Below are 22,611 nucleotides of genomic sequence, written 5' to 3' on the forward strand. Positions count from 1 at the left end.
TTAATTTGATTTACCTTCTAAAAGTTGCAATGACATAAGGCTATCACATAAATTTATATTTAAATAACTTTTTTTCTTTTTTATGGTAAAGTGATGCTTATATTATTGTTTACGATTCTACACAACTGCAAATCCTCAATCTTGAAACAACAGTGATCTTCAAACTTCCATTAAAAAAAATAATAATAAAATAAAATAAAAACCCTTGAAATGATTAAAGAAACTTTATTTTGAAATGATAAGGGATGTTGTCATTATAACAATGAAGAAAACAGAATTAATTATTTTTTTTTTCCTTATTTTGGAAAATTTGGAAAACTTTATTAATAAAAATTGATCAACAAAAAGTCCTATCATAAATATAATAATGGCAGTGATGCGTTCGATGACCACCTATAAATTGGTAGGTTATTTTTCATTAGGGTTCTTCCATTGATTTAGTTTGGTAATCGGATAAAGGTTGTCTTCTTTTTTCTTTTTTCTTTTTTTCTTTTTCTAAAAAATTTCATCAACTAATCATTAGATTTTCTATCTTCCTCTTTTTTTCCATTCTATCATCTTTTAACTTTTATTTCTCAACCAAAAAAACAAAAGGGGATCATCTTTTAACTTTTCTTTTTCTATTATCCCAATATAAGACCCCGGATCCTATTTTTAACAGACACATGGAATTTTTATTGAAATATTTTAGAGAAGTTACAAATTTAGAGCATTCTAATAGCTTAATGGACTGCTTTTTTTTTTTTTTTTTTTTTTGGGGGCAATATCATAAATATAGATGTTTATTAAAAATATATATATATATATATATATTGTTAAAGAGGTTGTCTATTTTGAGAAACTTTATTAGATAATATGACATAATATGACTTAGTAATGCTATTTTCAACTCATCCTTATTAAAAATCTTTTTTTTTTCTTAAAATTATCTTTATTAAGAATTTGAATAACGCTGGAGGTGAAATCTAATTCATTAAAATATTTATTAAATGTATATTATTATTATTTTATTAGTTAACATATTAATACAAGAATAAGTAATTTTTGAAGGGATAAATATAATTAAATATAAATCAATCAAATAATATTAGAGGTTAGTTAATTTTATATTTCTTAATGGAAAATCAACCAATTCATTTTTCTGATATAGCGATGTTATAAGATATATATATATATATATATATATATATATATATATATATATATATATATTCTTAATAAATTTTAGGGTAAATTTTTAAAAAAGCCATTTTATTTTGGATTTTCTTTTGCACATATAACTTTCTATTTCTAAAAATTATAATATATTTATCTCACTTTTCAATTTATTTTGATTTTAGGTTACATAATGTAAGATTTACACAATTTACGAGTCCTAAATATGAGACAAGAAATGAAAAAATTAATGAACAATACGTTGGGTGAATTGTGATAATTAATGTGGGTGAATGCAAAAAGTATTTGCAGGTTATCTAGTATCCAACATTGTATTGCTCGGTTTAGAATAACGATGGTTTAAATATAAATATAATTATTTTTTAATAATTAAAACCTTTTTGAGAAGGATTTTATAAAATTTTGAAGTTAAATACACTCCAATAAAAATAATCTCAACCAATAGGATTAAAGTATTACAGATGATATCATAGCTAATATCTTATAAAAAATGTGCCAGCGTACTAGTCTAAGAAAATATATTGGAAGATCTATGAGCTTTTAAAAATGTAATACAAATGAATGACCAATGCAAACTACTTGGTATTTAATCTCATATCATTTAAATGTGGAATAATGATGATTCAAACATAGACACAATAACTTATCTAACAATCAAAACCTTTTCAATCAATTGTCTAAGGTTTAAAGGAGGATTAAGTGTGCTTTAATGGGAACAAGACGTTATATAGATCCAATATCATTTTAAATTTGACATTGACAAAATTTACCATCATGTAAAATGGAAAAATAGTTTTTAAAGATATTGCATTTTGCCATCGTAATGCCAAATTTTGACATAATTGGAGGGTTTTTTTTTTTTAACCTCACGTAGCATATTAAAAATTTTGACAATTGCATTTTTTTTTATGTCAAATTTAATATAAAAAATGCAATTGCCAAAGTTTGTGGAATCCACCACCATTTAATTTTTTTTAATTTAATACTTAAGTTGTAATTTTGCTTTTCAATTGATAAAGCATCATCATTTAACAATATTTTATAGCAATATTATTTTTTAACATATATCATATTAAAGATAATTAATATTAAAATTTGATATTAATATTTATGATTAAAAAATTTATATTAATATTAAAATTTGATATTAATATTTATCATTAAAAAATTTATATTAATATTAAAATTTAAAAATATCAATAATAAAAAATATATATCCATATTGCCATAATGACATTTATTATTTAAAATGCTCTTAACGGTACAAAAGGTTTTTTCAAAAAAAAAAAAAAAAGAAAAAAAAAAGAGGGTACAAAAGGTTCATCGCTATATAACGGTTAGCATATAAATTTTTCACATAAAATTTGACGGTGGTTACCAAAAAAAAAAAAAAATATATATATATATATATGAGGCTTGCAGTTCCAATGGCTATGACAACTCACATTTGCCAGTGGCAACTTACCAATTGCCATCATTCAGAAAACTGTTACCTTATTTATTATGACTTATCATGAGAAATCCATTTATTTATCCAAAACAAAAAAAAAAAAAAAAAAAACGAAAAAGAAAAAGAAAAAGAAAAAGGCCATATTTATTTCTTTATCATATTTAATATATTATTTTTATTAAAAAAAATAATAATAATTATAGAAGAACTAGAGAATGGGTGGGAATAGGAGAGATATAAGAAGAGGAATGGTGATGGAAATAAAAAAAGAAAAAAAAGAAAAAAAAGAAAAATGACAAGGCCTAAAAAGGGTAGGTCCCAGTTGAGGTAATGATAGTGAGACAGAGTAGGGGGTTAAGTGGTATTTAAAATAAACACAAAAGAGATAAGAGAAAGAAAGAAAGAAATGAAGTTGGTTTGTGTAGTGGTAAGGGAGAGGGTGAGGGAGTTGTACTTTGAACCAAAAAAAAAAGATCTTTCAGTTATATTCCATCGAGAACCTCTGATTAGACATGAGCATGCCATTCTAGTCAAAAAGGACGGCTCTGTCTTTACCTGGTCCCACTCTACTCTCTCTCTCTTTCTCTCTCTCTCTCCAACACACACACACACACACACACACAACTCCTTTCCTACTCTATCAAGCGCGTGCTATCCACGCCTTCCACCCCGGACAATACCTTGCTCCCTTACCCAATTACCCACTGGACAATACCCCCACCCCGTAACATTTCAAATGCCATCATTGTCTTTGTACTCTACTATTTTAATTTCTTTTTTTTTTTTTTTAATTTTCTCTCTCTAATCCAATTTAAATACATTTTTCTTTAAAAATAAATAAATTATATTGTACTTATTATTTTGGTTTGAAAAACAAAAACAGAGCAGCAAATTGTTTTATTAATCATCGCAAATTATAATCCAGTCGTCACGTTTGGCACAAGAATAATAGACACAAATTCACGCTTGCTTTTATTTTAATTCACTTACCAAATATATAAATATATAAATATATATATATATATAAAATCAAATTCATTCAATCCTAAATAATGTAACAGTATCATGTATATGCTCTGTAATTTAAAATTAATTTGTCGAAATAATGTAATTTTGTTTTATCCAACACTTGGAAATTACAAAAATATATATATATATATATATTTTATGATTTATAATAATATTTTTTTAAAACATTTATAATTTTTCGATTTATTAATTGAGTGTGAATGACAATTTCAAAAATATTAATTTCACATTTTTTACATTTTATCTATTTTGACCTAGTCACATACCCAATAAACAAATATATTTTTCAACTGCAGAAGACATGTAATAATGGTTTTACCATCAATATTAGGTCGACATGTAATGTGTATAATTAAGAAGTATAATAATGGGTTTTTTTCTTTTGATAAATAAGTATAATAATGGTTTTAGAGATCACTGGAATACGCAGCACAGATATGCGTCAGGCTTATATAGCACAGGAAGTTCTGTAACTCTCAAATCCCAAATAAAGTAAATACAGATCATTTAAAGAATATTTCTTTTTTCAGAAATATTATAAATTAAAGACCAAAAAAAATTAAAAAAAGAAAAAAGAAAAAGAAAAGTAGTAGAGTAGTGACTCAAGTAGAGTAAATATCCAGCTAAACCAAGTTTAGCATATGACCAAATCTTTGACTTATGGATTAAAAAGATACAAAATCCACTGAAACCCTTTGACTTGGGAAGAGACCGACCAGCAAGCAGTTTTCAGAGAAAAGCAACCCAAACTGTGATGTCCCAGATCATGTTGGATTCTCGTGTTTGAAGAACTTAGACAAACAATGTTTAAAAAAAACCTTTTTTATGTCTTCTTTTATTAATAATTTTTCTTTGGAGTTTAATATAAAAACCATGTTTTACTATTGGTTTTCAAAGGGCATGGTCAAAATCAATTTCACGATTATATATTTCGTTAATATCTGGTGTATATATATATATATATATATTTTTTTTTTTTTAAATTCTTTTTTGTGGGCATATATGCAAATATATATATATATATATACGTGTTAAAAAGCAACTGAAGAAACCGGGCAAAATTGAAAACCCTAGCAGATGTCTCAGTGTCTCATAAGAACCTGAATCAGAAACTCCCCACGCCGCCGTCTTTGCAGAGTTGGAAAATTAACCTCCAGAACTCAGCTGCTATTTCTTAAGTCATAAATGAAATAAAGGATATATATATATATATATGTATGTATGTATATATTTGAAAATTTATATATTTTTATCTTTTTTTTGTCGGAAAAATAAGATAAAGAAACTAGAGAGCTAGCTTTCAAATAGTACAACCAAATAAATGAAATTTATGAATATATGCACCTAGAAATTATAAAATTATAAAAATAAAAAATGAAAAAATATATCTGAAATAAATGTGGGATTGTCCAAGTTATTTATATCCAAGAATCCCAAACACCCCTTTTTGGGTCCCTCACTTTGTGTCTTTATCCAAACCTTTTTGTCCTTGTTCCTTTCTGGTCCTCCTTTCCCTCTTCCTTTCTTTGGTGTCTCCCCTTTATAGCTTTCATTTTCTTCATGTCTTCCTCTTCTTCTTCATCATCTTCCTCTTCTTCTTCTTCTTCTTCTTCACAAGGTGGCAATGGTGGCAATGGCAGAGACAATGCTGGGACTAGTAGTAGTGCTGCAAGAAGAAGAGGTGGTGATTATGAAGGACCATCTTCGTCTCGCCGACGTGCTGATAACGAGAGATGGCCCGAACCTTTCCTTGAAGTTCTCGCTGGCCATGTTGCCACTGATGCTTCTCGCACTATTGGTCGCCTCGCTGCTGCTCCTGCCCTTGTGAATGTCTTTCAGGTTTCTTCATTTTCTTTCTTTATAATGAAAACATTATGTTATGGTTGATATAAAGTGGGAATTGTGAATTGACATTCTTAATCGTTAATCTATATACGTGTTGTTGTTTTTGTTAAAATTTGATGATTTTTTACAATGACTTTATTTTGGTTTTATATGGTCTTGGCCAAAGAAAAACAAGATACCGTTGGTTGGATCCTGTTGGATTAGTACTTTTGTCCATTCCAAGATTCACATTTAGATTTGGGGTTTTTTTTTTTATTAATATTTTTTAATATATATAGTGTTGTAAATGCCTCGGCATCCAAGAAGGAACTGTTTTGAAAGCTACATGCTTTTGTTTTTTTGATGGGTCATTTTCCAGCAAATTTAATACCTCTCCTTTTTTTGAGGCTGTGTGATATATATATATATATATATATATATATATATATATATATATATATATATGTCTAGACGGAGAAATTAGTTCCTTTCCTTTTCACAGTTTAGAAATGTCTATTTCTGGATTTTTATTTTCTCATATCTAATGAAAAAGGGTTCTTTTGGCTTTGAATTTCCTTTTTGCCCTTTATTGGCATGGTATCTCTTTTTAAGCTCCAAATATTCCCCTACTTTTTGACTGAAACTTTCTTAGCTTTCTAGAAAATCTATTGGAATGCTTTTTCTCCCCCAGTTTCTAATACCAAAATGTTGATAGAGACCCTTTTATATATATGAAAAATATCTGAGGCAAAAATGCTGGTGAACTATATAAGCATAATTAAGAGACAAGAGTTTCAATTTTTATGTCTCATATCCTAACCTTGTGTTTCTATATTTAGCTAACACCTTAAATACATATAGCCCCCAACGTCTATACCTTTTTAACTTTTAGGGTTATATATATATTTTTACATAAAATAATGGTCTTACTCTCATTGTACTTTTGGTTCAGCAAAGAGACATCCATACCAGTTATAGATTTTTCTTTTTTTCCCCTTTTTTTAAGAATTATTTTTGTACGGGCTCATATTCCACAACAAAACATAGAATATTACAGTTGAATCTTCTCCAAAATCTTAATCAAAGTTTAGCTTTCCAATTAAACAGTTTAACACAAATCTAGGAGATAAAGAATCCGGTGGCCCTACAAGCGTCTTAAAGATTATTAATTATGTCAAATCGAATAAAAACCAAATCTAAGTTTTATCCACAATCCAAGCATGGGATCTAATATTCAGTCAAAAGGCAAAGCATGTGGGGTGGTGCATAAAAAAAAGAAGGCACATGGAGCCCAATGCTCTCCTGCTAGTTTCTTCACACACTGACGTCCCCCTTGTCATCTCAAAGAAACATTGTCTTTCTCATTGCATACCTAGCTATGGTGACTTCTATTTTGTTTTTTGTAGCTTTTGTTTTTTTTTTTTTTCTCACTATGACTATACTCTTTTTTTTTCTGATTTTTCTTCTTCATTTCTTTTTTTTCTTCTTTTTTTTAGTTTGTCTTTTTTGTCAAGTATGATAACATGTACTCTTCTTAACTTTGTATAATCCAAGAGCAGAAACCAGCTTAATTACATGTATATATATTATGTAAAATGAGAATGGAAAAGTTGTAGTTGTAGGGGGATCTAAAGTCAAAGGGAGAAGAAGAAGATTAAGCAGGAAAAAAAGGGTAGGTGAGAGCGGGTGGGTGGGGGTATCAAAGATTCGCTGCTTTTAAAAGAGACAGGCCTTGGGCTAACCCCATTTCTTGGAAATGAAAGAGAAATATGTGGGGAAACACGCTTTGTAATCCTATGTTTATATTAGAAAAGAAAAAAAAAAAAAATATATATATATATATTGTAAGCTTTTTATTGCTTGATGCATATATAGATATGGACCACAGCTATATATTTAGCGAGATTGTTTGTCCTTTTCTTAGTTCCTCTTTTCCCAATCTTTGTATGAACTCTTTTCTTTTTCTGGCTTTTTACTCTGCCATTTTAAACTTATCAATTTTCCAAGCTATGCTGTTTTTAAAAGCCTCTCACACACTCATTGAATATCAAAATTATATTTTGGGTTTTTAATTTTCTTTTTTTTTTTTTAATTGGTCCACTTTCTGGCAAAAAGTCTTTGGTTCTTTCTTGTGGGCTTGACTCACTTGTTTATATATATTACTTTTGTCCTTTTTGTTGGATTTTCACAGTTGAATAGTTTTTGATATATATATATATAATGATAAATATAGTGAGTGGAGATTGTTGTACTTTGTAGTACCTTAAATGTTGTATAACATGGATTGAGTAATAATAAAGATGATGGAGCATCATGAAAGGGTGTTGTACAAAAACCCATCATTCTTTTTTCTTTCTCTTTTCTCTTTGAAGACAGACTACTGAGCTACAAGACAAACCAGATCGAAAAAGAAAGAGGGTGTAAATAGTTAATAGTACTGTACACTGGGTTTCTTTATTTAGACCCCCGTTCCTGACATCTTTTTTCTTACAACACCCCCTGTGCTCCTACTACTACTACTCTCTATTCCCTACTCTCTCTCTCTCTCTCATGCTTCTGTGCTTTTTGGGGCTGTCATGGCTCCATCTTCAAGATATCGATCTCACACATTTAAAAGCTTTACGCGCATGGCATGCCCTTGTTTTTTGCCTTTGCGATAGGGGTTGCTCAGTCTCTCAACCCCTCTCTCTCTCTCTCTCTCTCTCTCTCTCTCTCTGTGCTACTTTTCTTTTTCCCAGATTTTGAAAACCCAATCCCACATCTTCCTAACCTATCATAATCACTCTCTTGCTTAATATGTGTATAAAATTAATTACATACTCTATTATAATACTGTTTTTAACATTTATTAATATATTCTTTGTCACCGGAAAAAAAAAGTAAAAGGTTCTGAAATCTTATATTATTGGTTTTTTTTTTTTTTGAATATTTTTTTTACTACGTGCATCGGTGCATGCATGAAAGAAAATATAGATGCAGCAGCCGAATTCATATAATAAATTTTGTTTTTTGCCTACGTGGCGTTATGTGCAGGTATGTTCCACGTGGCGTGCTGTCTCTCGCTCGGATCTTCTCTGGCATCGACTAACCCGCCGTATCTGGGGTCGCAACCAACTGCTTCGCAACACGTGGCGCGAGGAATACGTGTACTGGCATCAGACGGCCGGGAATTTCCGTACGCGCAGGTCGGTCCATGCCACACTGCATTTCGATCCATCAGACGTGGAAGACCCAGACGGCCTCACGTGTCGGTGTCTCGCTCTCTCGGACACTCACCTCGCCTGCGGCTTCGCCGACGGCGCGGTACGGCTCTTCGACCTGACCACCCACGTCCACGTCAGCACGTTCCGGCCCCACCCTCGCGATCATCTCGGACGCTTCGCTCGTGCGATCACCGGCATATTGATCACCAACCACCAAATCGTTTTCGCCACGCTGGACGGGGACATCCACGTGGCGACCATCGAGGAGCCGCCACATTCACGCCGGGCCCATCTAGGCGACGTTCTCAACGATGGGGCTCTGGTCGATTTCACTGGGTGCGGTCGCTGGTGGGTGGGCCTATACGCGGGCGTTCCGGGTCGGGCTTTCCACGTATGGGACGCGCTAACCGAAGAGCTCGTGTTCGTGGGCGGGTCTTTAACCGACCCGGAAGCAGTCATGGGCTGGCACTTACTCACCGATCTGTCCGAGTTCGTGGGCCGAGTCCGAGTGACGAGTCAGGAATCGGCGGTGGCGTGCACAGCACGAAGGGTCTTCGTCTTTGATCTGAGAAACCGAGATGTGCTAGAGAATTACACGAGACGGATATTGGTGACGTCGATGGACGTGAGCAACACGGCTTACATTATCGTAGACCGAAGGGGAACAGCTAGCGTGCGCCGGGCGGGTACGTTTGAGGAGATATGCAGTTTTACAGTAGGGGCTGTGCAGAGAGGCGTGATGGGGAGCATGAACAGAGGGTACGCGCTAATGTGCGTAAGGGGAGTGATAAGGGTATGGGAGGTAGAACACAACGGGGAGTATCTGTACAGCTTCAATGAAAGAATCGGGGAAGTCAACGCAATGGTGGCTAGCGAACGACACGTCGCAGCGTGTACAAGCGAAACGACATTGCATCTGTGGGACTTTGGAGCAGAGTGAAAAGAAAGAAATATCCAAAAAAAAAAAAAAAAAAGGAAAGTGCGTATTGTTGGTTTTAATTTTAATTTCAAATTTTTTTTTTGGGGTTTTAATTTTTGTTATATTGAAGTTGAATTAATTTTAATTTTAATTTTAATTTTCCAGTTGAACTTGAAGGGAAAGAAATTTAATTATTGAAGATGGGGACAAGTGGGGAGGGGGGTGCAGAGAGCAAAAAGGACGGGGGGATGTGGGGTGTATGTAGGTCAGGTATGGAAGCAACTGAGGGAAAGTGTACTTTATATGAGAAGAAGGGGGAGGAGGGATGATAAGATGTATGAGGGACAGAGAGAGAGAGAGAGAGAGAGAGAGATTAAGAGAGTTGTGGAGAGGCGTAGGATACGCTGTTTTGGGGAACTTTTTAGATAGAGATGGAGACAGTTGAGACCCTAAGGACAGACTTTTAATAACTCTCACCTTTCCTTCTCTCTTCTCTTTTATTTACTTAATTATTATTTTTTGTACAGTTTTCTTTTTCATCTCTCTCTCTCTCTCTCTGTTCTCTTCTTTCATGGTGGTTTTTGCTTACTATCTCTCCACCACATCCCCCTCCCAATCTCTCACTTGTAGCTATCCTTTCTTACTTTCTTTCATCTGGGATTTTTCATTCCAGTTCCCCAAAAAAAAAAAAAAAAAAAAAAGTAAATAAATTTGGGTTTATGGGTTTTTTTAGGGGGGCTTATGGAATCATTGTTCGACATTTGTAGGTTTCTAGTTGGTTCCTATTGTATTGTATTTTGTATGTTATTCTCATTCTTTTGAGTTAAAGAGAATGAAATTTACGTGCCTTCCATTCTTCACTTCTTCTGTTTTTTTTTCTTGGAATTTTATAATATGGTCTCACTTTTATTTGGGTTATAAAAAAATTGACTTTTTTTTTTTTTTTTTTTTGGGAACCAATGTCCCTAAACTAGGAAGGTTATTGCATTTTGCCTTTTACCTTTAAAATTGGTATTTGATATATATACTACATCTGAATTATTATTTTTTAAATATGCTCTATAATCATTTAAAAAAAAGAAAAAAAAACAAAACACTAACACTGTTTTTGACTAAAGTATATCACATGAAACTATAAAAGAGGGGTAGTCTTGTCGTTTTCAAAATTCTCTTTGCACCAATACCTTTTTTAACCGTACAAAATGTTGCAAGTTTCCCCTTATTGCAAAACAGAAATAAATAATTAAATATACCCAAAAAAAAAATCTTCCATACCTATAAAAAGTTCAAAAATTTCTTGAAAAATTTGTGTACTGAACAAAGCTCCCAAAATAAAAGGAAAAAAAAAGTTTATAGAAGTTCTAAAAATTGTTTTCAAGTCTTGAATATTTATGCAGGCCCCAAAATAACTCAATCAGCCTAAAAACTTTTTTCCAAACTACATAAATACATTTCAAAACCTTGAGGAAAAAAAAAAAAAAAAAAACTAGAGGCTCCAAAGAGCGAAGACGTCTAAAAAATATTTACAATATATATAAATATATATATATTGCCGAAAAAGAATTATAATATTTTGATCGTACTGTATTTATAATATACAAAATAATTTTTAATATTTATAAACTATTTTATTATCTTTTTAATTTAATTATTATTTTTATTTTATTTTACCATATTAAATATTTAATGTGTAAAAATCTATATTTGAAGTTAGTTAATTCTAGTTTTTATAATTTTTCTAACATTTTCATTGATATCGATATTTATCTAATATTATCCTTTATATATTTTTATTGATATTAATATTTTTATCATTGATTATGATATATATTTTTAAGTTTACGAGGTTTTGATGCCAATTTTAAAGATCAAATAGTAAAATATAATATAAAAAAGGATTATTCTATTATTGCTATAAATTTTGATATCTGTACCATATTTTTGAAATTATTTTTTAATATTTCAAAAATATTTTCTGTTAAAAAGTTATAAATACCCTCAAACACATAAATTCAATAAAAACAAATTGCTATATACATTACAATATAGTTTTTGAAAAAAATAATAAAAAAAATTTTAAAAATGAAAATAACAGAGTTTAATGATCAAGAAAGGAAATCGATAAAAATAATTGGCAAATCATTCATTACAATCATAGAATTATAAGTATTTAGCTTTCTTTTATTATTTATTCGCTTTCTTTATTTTTTTATTTGTTTTTTATTTTTGTTTAATTTTTATTCTATTTGTTCTTTCAATATTTTATTTATTTATTATTATTATTATTTTTATCTTATACACTTTAAAATTGTTTAGTATATGTGCTTTGAATGGTTTAATCACATCTAGATGCGATATACTGGAGAAAATACTTGTTTGAATGATTTGTAAAGTTGCCATGTATACATGGATGAATTGAACACATCAAGTTATGTATATTAGATTACTTCAATCACATCCCATTGAGATAATACAGACGAAAAATAAATATACATGAAACCATATAGTATCTATAACGTGAACGAATAGTATCCTTCTAGTTTATATATATTGGATTACGTAATTATATTTGAGTTATGCAATTTAGATGGAATGAAGTCGTCCAATATACATAATCCGAGTAAATTATATCCATCTATATTACATATATAGGATTATACAGTTATATCCAAATTATATAATTCAAATGAAATTATATCCATTTGGGTTATATAAACCAGATTAAAGTAATAAAAAAAAAAAAGAAAAAAAGAAGAAGGAAGAAACATGTTTTGTAGATAAGCTAATCCAATAAGGATTATTGAAGATGAAGAACATAGCAAGTAGTCAAACAACTCTTCCCAATTTTAGTTTATTGCTGTTTTGTGGAAAAATGAAGAGAGAAGAAGAAGAAGAAGAAAGGCAAGTAAATTGATTGCTAATAAACTAAGGAATATATTGATGAATGAATGTAAGCTCATATGTTTTTCACTACTACACATAAAAAGAATATCAATAAGGATTGTTGAAATAAAAAGGTTTCGAAGATTAGGGTTATAATGTAATGTATGAATTTCAAAGATAATAAAATATGATGCATGTATTTAATTATATTTAAAAATAAATTAATTATAAATGATTGATGTAAATAATAAAAATAAAAATGACTTTATAAAAATTTCATTAATCGGGAACTATGGTTCTCACACATAAAAAGGAATAAAATCTACATTGGAATCCGTAGATCCTACCCATTTCTCTGAATGAGAATCATTTGATTCCGAATCTATGAAAATTTTGCTCAAAATACAGCAAACCCTAACAGTTTAGAAAACCCCAATACTTTAGAAAGTACCGGTGCAAGACAGCCTTAAAAAATTGGTTCAAATTGGTAAAATTGGGGCATGCTGGTCTGTATATAAATTCTATTATGCTCTATTAAGTCGTACGGGAAATTAAGTCTGAGCATCCGTACCATTCTATCATGAAAAGATCTTAAAAGGGCAGGCAGGAATGGTATAGCTGATCCATTATCGTATTCTATTTTTTTTTTTTAATTTTTTATTATTATTATTTTTTTTTGGGGAGGTATTTTTTGACTGGTCTTTGGCCTCTCTTACTATGAGCCAGTACTAAACCAAGTACCCCCCCCTTTTTTTTTTTTTTTTTTTTTTTCAGCTAGAAAAATCTTCCCGAACCCCACCCAACCCGTGGACTAGAACCTATGCGTGGAGGGCATGCTTGTGGGTGTTCATTGAATATTTATATGCTTACAACACAAAAAGTTTTATACAAGCATTTTTTCCTACTAAAATTGCCAAGAAGAAAAAATGGAATCATGATGAAGTTGTTATTCCTTTCTTCATAACCATATCATAAACCTTATCCACTTTGCTTGGTTCCACCTTGAAAAGGCTATAAGCATCAGATTTCTTGGTAACATTGCCTTTCCACATCTCTGTAGAAATGATCTGCAGCATATTTAGATAATGGGAAGGTAGAATTCGGATCTCATTGCAAAGTTGTTTCTCCTGCATGCATGGAACCGAGTCTTTTATGAGATCGAGAGAGATTACAATACAGAAATATACAAAATACAGTGAACCATATAATCCATCCAAGCAAACAGAAATTGAGTAATGGTGATAATCTTACAGTATCAGAGATTAATTCAGACCCTCGTAACCCAGAGATGTCCCAATTATCCAAGGAACTTGCAATAATGGGTTGTGTTGTTAAAGTTGATTCCTTTCCGCCGAGATGCAGACTTGTGGATCCCCTGGCAAGTCCACGAGGGCTGTTGCAATCTGCTTCTCCTTTGACATGATTTGGCTTTTGCAAACCTTTGCCACTAGGACCAGCCTGAGAACTCTCCTTGATTCTAAGTGCACTTTCTTCGGTTTCCCTCTTCCTCTTCTGTTCAATGAACCTATTTGCCTCATTAGCTGTTCGGCAACCAGCGGCTCGAGCTTGCTGCAAATTTGTAGTTAGGTGAGTGATGCAGGATTTTAGCTATGAGAGCATGTCCAAACCACATGGTATTAATATATATCCTTTGACTTTATATTGACTAATAACTAAAATACAGGGAGATCAAGTGTTGCATGCATCACACCTGAAGGTCTTGTATCCTTTTGACAATTCGATGCTCCTCGATAATATTCTTAATAAATTCCTCATGTTCTTTTTTTGAGTGGAACCGCATGAAAACCTTATACCGCTGATATATCTCCTTCTCTTCTGGTGAGAGGTTTTTCTCAATAGGGTCAGGATAAAGCAGATTCCTTTCCAATATAAAGTCTTTCCTGCGTTTCCTCTCATCAAGCCTGTCAATAGGTCGCAGAATTTCTTTAGAAGTTCAAAAGCTGTATGAATCATCACAAAAATTCATTTCGACAGCTAAATCTACTAAAACAAACAATTATGATCACCAGAATGAAAGCACACAACGGACAGTATGTGATACCCAGACTTCTGGAGTGCATAGACCAACATGCATGTACACACATATATTCATGTCTAGTATGACAATGGACAGATGAAGATCAGAGTTGCTCCATGAGTATGTTAATAAGAATTTAACCCAAAGTCAAATTACAATTTCCCCCCTCTTTCATTTTTAAGATATTTGTTAAAAGATCTATGCTGACAATCGGCCTAGGCTCTGTTAATATATAGTTTCTCACATGAAACAAGCAAACATCTGAATTACCTTTTTGAGTAAATATGCAGTACTCGTAGTTTTAATTCACGCTCAGCACTGGTGTCAGAATCCTTAAAGTCCATATCTGCCAATAACTGCTCTGCATCATTGTCATATTCAATTTCAAACTCTTGCCTCTTGAAATTATAGCCACTCAATTCCATCATAGAAGGTCTCTCATCCCCTAATGACCGAGGTTTTTTCTCTCCAATACTCCTGTCCACCTGAGTTTCCACCTGTGATTCTGCAAAAAATCCAAATTAAAGAAGTATTACAATATCTTGTGGCTTGTTTAATTCATTCATAATGCAAATATCATCTTTTTGTTGTTGTTGTTGCTTTTTTTTCCTTTTTTTTTTTTTTTTTGTTTTTGTTTTTTTTAGTATGCGAATGGATGATTCTATACAAATTGAACAGAAAAGTTGTATCCTTTTATTTTTATAAATTCTTAAATTTCAAATGAACTCAATACAAGAAAAGACTTTTAACAAAAGTAAACAATGCCCAATTTTAAGTGATACAGCAAGTTTTGAGATGCTCAAGTTAACTTCTTAAACCAATCATAATTCCAGGATAAATGCCACATTCCAATGTAATGCACTTGATAATTGTAAACCCATAAGAATTAATCCAAGGCAAAATGCATTAGATAAGCAATGACCATAATGTAAGATGTAATTCAGGAAGCAAACCTTCTGCTTTAGCTTCATGATTGATCTGGGTTCTGTTAGATGTCTTCTTCACTGCACCAAAGACTGGACCTGTACCTACCTCTGATTTCAAAAAGATGACATGCTTTGTCAGTTGTACATGATACATATAGAATATAATAAACAGAGATGCCCATGAGCAAAAAATGTCTCGAGAATGTTGGTTTTTGTACCAGAAGTTGAGCGAGCTGAAGATTGGGGGATTGGACCTTTTTTTGATTCATTATATCTGAGGGACTCTTCTTCCACTGGAACCTCCCCAAGCATTGGAGCCTCTGCTGTGAAAAGGGGGTTAAAAAAAAAAAAAGGTTAAAATAAGAAAAACCATATAATTCTATACATCTTTCCATCAACAATAAAGGGTGGTAAAGAATAATGATGGTGTACACAGAAACAAAAACATGATTTTTCAGAAACAACAACAGTGAATAGATTACATATAGGCTATTTCATGGTACCTGTAACATAAGTAATCCAAAGAAATGCAACATGAATATAGCAAGAAATAGTTACTGGTTGTTTCTAGAATAGGATCTTTTGGGGGCAAACTATTCTTGCATCAAGCGTGCACAATTACTTTCAACACTACTTTTAAACTGTTTGGCTTGAAGATTACCAGGTTTTCTAACTCTAAATTCTGGTGCTACTAGCAGTATATCATGAAATAATTAAGGATGGAATCAAAGGCAAACTAACCTTTTTTTATTTCTTTGGCCATGGTAAGGAGCTCCTCCCTGGTCTTTCCCATAACATGGGACAAGTCCTAGGCAGAAAAATCATAAAAACAGTTAGAAGAGTGATGTTTGTACGTGTATGTGTGCGTGTGGTCTTGCTTTGACATTGGTCTTACCGGGAGGGGAAAGAAGGGGGAGTTCATGTATATAGCATTATAGTGGTCAATACACTGTGCTTTGCTTTTTGTTCCAACATGTTCTGCAACTTCAGACCAATTCCCATATCCATACATTTCAATACCCTAAAGAGTGCAAGAGATTCATTCACAAACGGCAAAATGCTAAGAGATACAAATACAAAACAAAAATATCACCATAAAATAATAAAAAAAATTGAGAAGTAAGGAAACAAAAAGGATTAACAAATAAGCAATATGTAACAAGAAAACAGAAGTACCTCCAGAAGTAATGATTCTTCATCTGCATTCCAATCTGGACATATAAGTGGAAAAGCCAAATTATCCTGTTGTTAACCAAATCATCTTTCTTCTCAATTATATGATTCTTTCAACAACAAAATTCGAAGAACAAGAAATAAAAAATTTGATATAAAAAAAAAAAAAAACTTGAACTAATTACTAGCTCTAAATGATCATTTAATTGATATTTCAGCAAAACAGACTCATTCTTTAAAATTTGGTACTGAGATAACAAGAAAATGAAAGTTAAAATACAAAATCAATTCACTAACCATAACCCTATAAGGATGCTTGCTATTGTGAGGGGTCACTTCAGCTCCAACAGAGAAGCATTCAATACAAAGATCAAAATTCGGACATATTACACACTTAATCCGAATCTTCCCTGAGATATCTTTGTTACAGTAATTACAATGGTAAAGAGCCCCTTTTGGTTCGCTATTTCCTTGCCCTAGCACTGTATTGTAAGATGTTATCTCTATAGGCTCTGCACCAGAAGCAGGTCTTTTTCTTTTCGATCTGTTGTGATATTTTGACAAAAACCCAGAAAGAAAACAAGTTTAAATTCGAGAAAAGATTGAATCTTTAATAAGATTAAAAGCTGGGTCTTTCTCATTGAGTCTAATAGCAATTGTAAAAAGTCTGAAATTAAGAGCTTGAATTGCAGCAAATTAGGGTCTATAATTTTACAGACCTCTGGTTAGGATCGTCGTCAGCGGCACGCGATACAGCTCGAGACCGACCCATTTCTTGTCGAATTCGATCAGGAATTTCAGAAAAGAAAGAAAGCAAATTTAAAAAAATGAAAAATTAAAGAAAAAACAAAAAAACCCTAACAACCCTGATTATTCATGGTAGTAGGATTTCGTGGACCGTAGTAAGCTTCTGGTTCTGGGTCCAGTTCCTCATCCTCGAAACGATTATTTCCATCAAGATTCACAACCAATACACCCCTACCCTGTGATTGCGCCACGCAATCAAAATTTCCATCTAACGGTGAAGAATAAATAGACTTACAACTAATAATAGCCGTTGGATTTCATGGGTGGTGAGATCAACCGTGGGTTTTTCATTGAATGTAAACCTCGTCCAAACCCATATTGGAGAACCGAGCCACACTTGAGAATTCTTTTTGTTTCCTCACCGCCGGTCTCGCCCACTTGCTCTGTTGTCTGCTTCGTTGTTACTTTGCTGCGTTGTTTTTTTGGAAACATAAAAAAATAAAATAAAATAAAATAAAGGTAAGACTTTTGAAGTTTGTTTCTGGGTAATTTTGGATTGGTTTTTTATTGGACCATAGGAGGTTTCTTTCTGGGTTTGGTCCGAAATTTAGTTTTGAAGGGCCAGTTCAGTGAAGTTTATTTTTAGCGTTTCCTATAGTTTTATTTTGTTGAGGAATTATAAAGGTAGAGACTTTGTTTAATTTGAGTAAAAAATTTTCTCTTGTTCCATTAGGACAATATAGTACAATTTTTTTTGGAAAAGAATGTCAGCAGAATTGCACATTGCGTTATCTTTGTTTCATAAAGACAAACCACTACTTGGGTAAGTTTTTAGGAGACATTTTTAAGTTCATGCTAGTTTGTTTTTGGTGTCTGGGCAATAAGCGTCAGTTTAGGAGGAAGCTTCAAGTGATGGCTTAGTTTGAAATCGTTTATGAAAATAGGTGAAGCTAGATCCTCTGGTTTATAGCCTCTAGAAGGTGTTGTTTGTGTCGCCTATGCTGGATTAGGGTAACCCATTACCTGCTCAGAGGCTCTTTAGTTCTTGGTGCGGTTTATATGCTTGAAGAAATGCCCTTGTGAGTTTTTAGATCTTAAAGTCCTAATGGAACTGTTTATTAAATTTAATCTTTTTAATCTTAGTGCGGCCTCAAATAGATTATGATGATGATAATTCTTGAATCAATTGAGAAACTCCATATCTTTTTTATTCTCGTCTCTTTGTATTTTAAGAATTCATTACCATAGCACTTATTGTTAATTCATTTTTTAATGCACGTTAAGAAATGGTGGGACTATCTCTAGGAGAAAAGCATTTCATACAAGGTGGTATTGCTCAAGACCTTCGTTCTGATGGTCGGAAAAGATTAACTTACCGGCCCATCTATGTTGAAACTGGAGTCATTCCCCAGGTAGATTATGGTGTTGATGATTTCTAAATAGTCTGGTTATATTAATTTTAGATGCTTTTTTGGCTGATCACATGAACTTTTACGAATTCTGATGTAATCCTGATTTTCATGGCATTGTTGCAGGCAAATGGTTCTGCAAGGGTCAGGCTGGGTGCAACAGATGTTATTGCCAGTGTGAAGGTATCTTTATGGTCTTGGTCTTGCGTCCCCTTCCTTTCTTTCCCAGTTGAGTTTGATTGATTTTGCATATTAATTACTACAAGTGCAGGCTGAGCTTGGAAAGCCACATCCGTTACAACCTGATAAAGGAAAGGTCGCTATATATGTTGATTGCAGTCCAACTGCGGCACCAATTTTTGAGGTTGTGTACTGCATTTGTTCTACTGTTAATATATATGTTGAGGTTATATAGATATCCTTTCCATTACTATTGATTGAAGACTTATTATTATTTGTTAGAAAATGTTGTCATAAAGAGTTCTGCTGATACATATAATGAAGTTTAGCTTTTCATTCACATGCTGAAACCTGTTTGAAGCCGTCCTTCATAATGTACTGAAAAGGAATTTATCTTTTTAATGCATATATTGATTGTTTTTATGTCTTTATAGTTATCACATTTAAAAGGATGGATATAAATTTTGTGACTTCCTCATGCTGCACTTTTACTAATTAGTCCTATGTAAACTATTTTTTGACACATTACCACAGGGTAGAGGGGGTGAGGAGTTATCAATGGAACTCTCAGTTGCTCTTCAACGTTGTCTTTTGGGTGGTAAAAGTGGAGCAGGTTACTTTCACACTGAAAAAAGTGACCATAAATTGCCTTTTTTGCATGTGCATTTTTGCACTTGAACATATGTATAAATAATTATGTATTTTCATTTTTCTGTTTGTACTCCTATTAATCTTATATAGAGGTTTTCGTAATTTGCCCTCAGGTGCTGGAATTTCCCTTTCATCTTTAGTAGTTGTGGAAGGAAAGATTTGTTGGGACCTTTACATTGATGGCCTTGTTGTTAGTTCAGATGGAAATCTGCTAGATGCCCTGGGTGCTGCTATTAAGGTAGTTTCTTATCTTTTTTGTATTTACACACATTATTTTATGCAATTAACCTGGATGTGTCAAAATGGAATTTGCTGGCTATTGATAAAACTGGCAATCAAATAAGCCATAAATGTGTTCTAAATAACTTATCAAAACAAATTATTGAACTGTATGAAAAAATCTTCTGTACCAGACCTTTCCATGTTTGACTGATTCTCATTAGATACATGATGTTAAAATAAGTTTGCAGCTCTCCTCTATCTGCTCTTTCTCGGTGGTTCTAGAAAATTTGACGATTGATAGTCTCAAAGTATTTGCGTTAATTCATTTAGTTCTTATTTTCACACAAAATGGTTTCCTGGGAGTTGAAACTAAACTATAACATTACCTCACTGTTAATATCATCTTCTTCTTGTTCTCTCTCTTATTTATTTTTTCTCTGAAAAAAAGAAAAAAGAAAAAAACTGGAATTGATGTTCCCAAAGGCTGCTTTGAGCAATACAGGCATCCCGAGAGTTAATGTTGCAGCCGGTGCCTCAGGTGATGAGGAACCTGAGGTTGACGTAAGCGATGAAGAATTTTTGCAATTTGACACATCTGGGGTCCCTGTAATAATTACATTGACAAAGGTGACACAAATTTTATCTGGCTATTCTTTTGCATTCTGCAATCATCCATTGTCGCTAGCTCTTAAGTTCTCCAATGATCCAATCTGTTTTGTAGGTGGGTAGGCACTATATAGTAGATGCCACTACAGAAGAGGAATCTCAAATGAGCTCTGCTGTTTCTATTTCTGTGAATAGGCAAGGGCACATTTGTGGGTTGACAAAACGAGGTGGTGCTGGTGTAGATCCAAGCATCATTCTTGACATGATATCGGTTGCAAAACATGTAAGTGAGCAGCTACTAAACCAGTTGGATTCTGAGATAGCTGCTGCTGAAGCTCGAGAAAATGAATCATGACATTGTAACAATCTTTTATATTTTGGTCGATTTAGGTGTGGCATAGTTATGTGATAATTGTATTCTGATATCTTTAAATGACAGTTGAAAGAAATTGAAATCTTTGCTTTAACATCCATTTGTATCACTGCCGGCATATCAGTTGACATTGCAAAGATTAAGTTTCACTTGAAACAGAGCATACTTAAGAAAAGCTTTTAAGGCGGTGATGACATATAAATATTGTTCTTAAAATTCATAGGGCTCCAAGAAGACTTTATTCGGAAGTCTTGGTTGCATGAAGTTGATGAGCTTGAATATCAATGCAGATATGGCCATTGACAATATGAGGAATGGAGATTATTTATTTGAATATGGTTGGGACTTTAGATGGTGTAAACAAATGACAGTATCGATCAACAAATATAGGAGGAAATGAGATCAAGGGTTGAGTTGAAAATGTGAGGTTATTCAACTGGATTTGTTGTCTTCCAGATGCTCTGTTCCAACTATATGCCATTTTCTATGTCAGCGATTGCTTGAAATTGTGCAGCAGAAAGGCTTTTCTAAGTCTTTATATGGCCCATGTAGGGATGTCAATTTGCCCCGTCCATCCCCGAAACCGCGGTGCACCTCCGCTAATGGGGTGGTTTTTCCCTGAAAATTCGGGAATGCGGGGCGGACTCGGGGCAAATACCTAAAAACCAAGTCGGGAACGGGCCGGGAACGGGGAATAATAACCCCGTCCCGAACCCGCCCCGATATATATATATATATATATATATATATATATATATTTATTTATTATTTTTTTTTTATAAAATTTTATTTATGTAAAATCATTTTTTTCTTTTTATTTTTATTTTTCTAAATATGTATTTTATTATAATTGTAAATTTGTTCCTTGATGTATTTTATTATATTTTTATTGCATTGTAGTCATTTTTTTTATATTTTAATCATAAAATAATTTTTTTATATAAATTTTTAAAAAAAATATCAATTAAAAAACAAAATGGGGAAAACCGTCCCGTTCCATCCCCGTCCCGCAAAATCCCCGATCCCGTCTCGCACCTAAAGAAACGGAAAAAATCGTAAAGATGAGATGTAAAATTCCCCTCGAGGACGAAGATGAAATTTTAAAAACAGGCTCCGCCCCGTCCCGTTGACATGCCTAGGCCCATGAGGGCAAATGGTGGGTATTTCTCTAGAGGAAGCCGAAGCTCCTGTCAGATGGGACAATTTTTAGGAGAGAAAAGCACCGGAACAGAGTAGAGTATGTATCAAAAGGATAATGATAATGAATCAGTAGTTCAGTAAATTATTACAGTGGTTATCAAAAAGGCAGACTTTTACAGTCATAAAGTGGATTAAAAAGTTATTTACATTTGACAGCTAGCAGGGGTCGATGATAACTGAAATGTAAACATCACAACGCCCTTTGGTGGTCTGCAGTCTTCTGGTACATAATGGTACTGAATTTCTTATTTTATTTTATTTTATTTTTTGTATAATGGAGAGCAAAAACTTAAGACAACTAACAAAGGAGACGAATAAATTCCTAGCTATTCTCGAAAAGAAGATGCTCTAACCGTCCTGCAATCATAATTTAATGGTCTCGCTTCTGTAACAATGCTTTTATCAACTTACAGGAGTGTCTGAATGTGTCTATGAGTATGCCATGATTTATGCATCCAGGTAAACATAATATAAGCATCTAATTGTTTTGAAAGATCAAATATTTGAACGGACCAAATTAATATCAACAAAGATAGGGAATCAAGATCCAAATTAATTAGGGAACCAAGATCAATTAATCTATGGATCTTGTGCTTGATTAT

The 22,611-nt window shown here is 32.6% G+C and overlaps 3 protein-coding genes across 7 annotated transcripts; 2 read left to right on the forward strand and 1 right to left on the reverse strand.

Annotated features, from left to right (window-relative positions):
- Positions 1-5,196: 5,196 nt before the first annotated feature.
- LOC107433876 (transcriptional regulator STERILE APETALA) lies at positions 5,197-10,438 on the forward strand. The gene is made up of 2 exons (XM_016045253.4): positions 5,197-5,494; positions 8,513-10,438. The coding sequence occupies exons 1-2, from the start codon at positions 5,216-5,218 to the stop codon at positions 9,620-9,622; spliced, it is 1,389 nt and encodes a 462-aa protein (XP_015900739.4). The 5' UTR covers positions 5,197-5,215; the 3' UTR covers positions 9,623-10,438.
- A 2,890-nt stretch (positions 10,439-13,328) lies between these two features.
- LOC107433899 (transcriptional adapter ADA2) lies at positions 13,329-17,804 on the reverse strand. 3 transcript variants are annotated; one of them, XM_025067239.3, is made up of 12 exons: positions 17,664-17,804; positions 17,341-17,395; positions 16,919-17,165; positions 16,625-16,690; positions 16,344-16,469; positions 16,190-16,256; positions 15,667-15,771; positions 15,476-15,556; positions 14,793-15,027; positions 14,196-14,406; positions 13,736-14,053; positions 13,329-13,611 (listed from the first exon to the last, which is right to left on the reverse strand). In XM_025067239.3, the coding sequence occupies exons 2-12, from the start codon at positions 17,391-17,393 to the stop codon at positions 13,417-13,419; spliced, it is 1,704 nt and encodes a 567-aa protein (XP_024923007.1). In that variant the 5' UTR covers positions 17,394-17,395; positions 17,664-17,804; the 3' UTR covers positions 13,329-13,416. The 3 variants fall into 3 exon arrangements, with proteins under 3 accessions (XP_024923007.1, XP_015900772.1, XP_015900773.1); XM_016045286.4 differs by lacking the exon at positions 17,664-17,804 and having other exon boundaries at positions 17,341-17,615; XM_016045287.4 differs by lacking the exon at positions 17,664-17,804 and having other exon boundaries at positions 15,667-15,768; positions 17,341-17,614.
- LOC107433900 (uncharacterized) lies at positions 17,749-20,903 on the forward strand. 3 transcript variants are annotated; one of them, XM_048471819.1, is made up of 9 exons: positions 17,757-17,887; positions 18,313-18,447; positions 18,653-18,780; positions 18,904-18,960; positions 19,049-19,141; positions 19,492-19,591; positions 19,722-19,846; positions 20,314-20,457; positions 20,552-20,903. In XM_048471819.1, exons 3-9 carry the CDS (start codon positions 18,655-18,657, stop codon positions 20,789-20,791), a joined length of 885 nt encoding a protein of 294 aa, XP_048327776.1. In that variant the 5' UTR covers positions 17,757-17,887; positions 18,313-18,447; positions 18,653-18,654; the 3' UTR covers positions 20,792-20,903. The 3 variants fall into 3 exon arrangements, with proteins under 3 accessions (XP_024923008.1, XP_015900774.1, XP_048327776.1); XM_025067240.3 differs by lacking the exon at positions 18,313-18,447 and having other exon boundaries at positions 17,749-17,887; XM_016045288.4 differs by lacking the exon at positions 18,313-18,447 and having other exon boundaries at positions 17,749-17,887; positions 19,492-19,570.
- Positions 20,904-22,611: the final 1,708 nt, after the last annotated feature.

Source organism: Ziziphus jujuba, chromosome 4 (genome assembly GCF_031755915.1).
Source record: "Ziziphus jujuba cultivar Dongzao chromosome 4, ASM3175591v1".
Taxonomy (NCBI): domain Eukaryota; kingdom Viridiplantae; phylum Streptophyta; class Magnoliopsida; order Rosales; family Rhamnaceae; genus Ziziphus; species Ziziphus jujuba.

Coding starts and splice junctions, on each gene's coding strand:
- LOC107433876 (XM_016045253.4), top strand. CDS start 5,216: ATGTCTTCCTCTTCTTCTTCATCATCTTCCTCTTCTTCTTCTTCTTCT. Junction 5,495..8,512: donor CCCTTGTGAATGTCTTTCAG/GTTTCTTCATTT, acceptor CGTTATGTGCAG/GTATGTTCCACGTGGCGTGC.
- LOC107433899 (XM_025067239.3), bottom strand. CDS start 17,393: ATGGGTCGGTCTCGAGCTGTATCGCGTGCCGCTGACGACGATCCTAAC. Junction 16,691..16,918: donor AGCATCCTTATAGGGTTATG/GTTAGTGAATTG, acceptor GGTTAACAACAG/GATAATTTGGCTTTTCCACT. Junction 15,557..15,666: donor TTCAGCTCGCTCAACTTCTG/GTACAAAAACCA, acceptor TTTTGAAATCAG/AGGTAGGTACAGGTCCAGTC.
- LOC107433900 (XM_025067240.3), top strand. CDS start 18,655: ATGGTGGGACTATCTCTAGGAGAAAAGCATTTCATACAAGGTGGTATT. Junction 18,781..18,903: donor AAACTGGAGTCATTCCCCAG/GTAGATTATGGT, acceptor GCATTGTTGCAG/GCAAATGGTTCTGCAAGGGT. Junction 18,961..19,048: donor ATGTTATTGCCAGTGTGAAG/GTATCTTTATGG, acceptor CTACAAGTGCAG/GCTGAGCTTGGAAAGCCACA.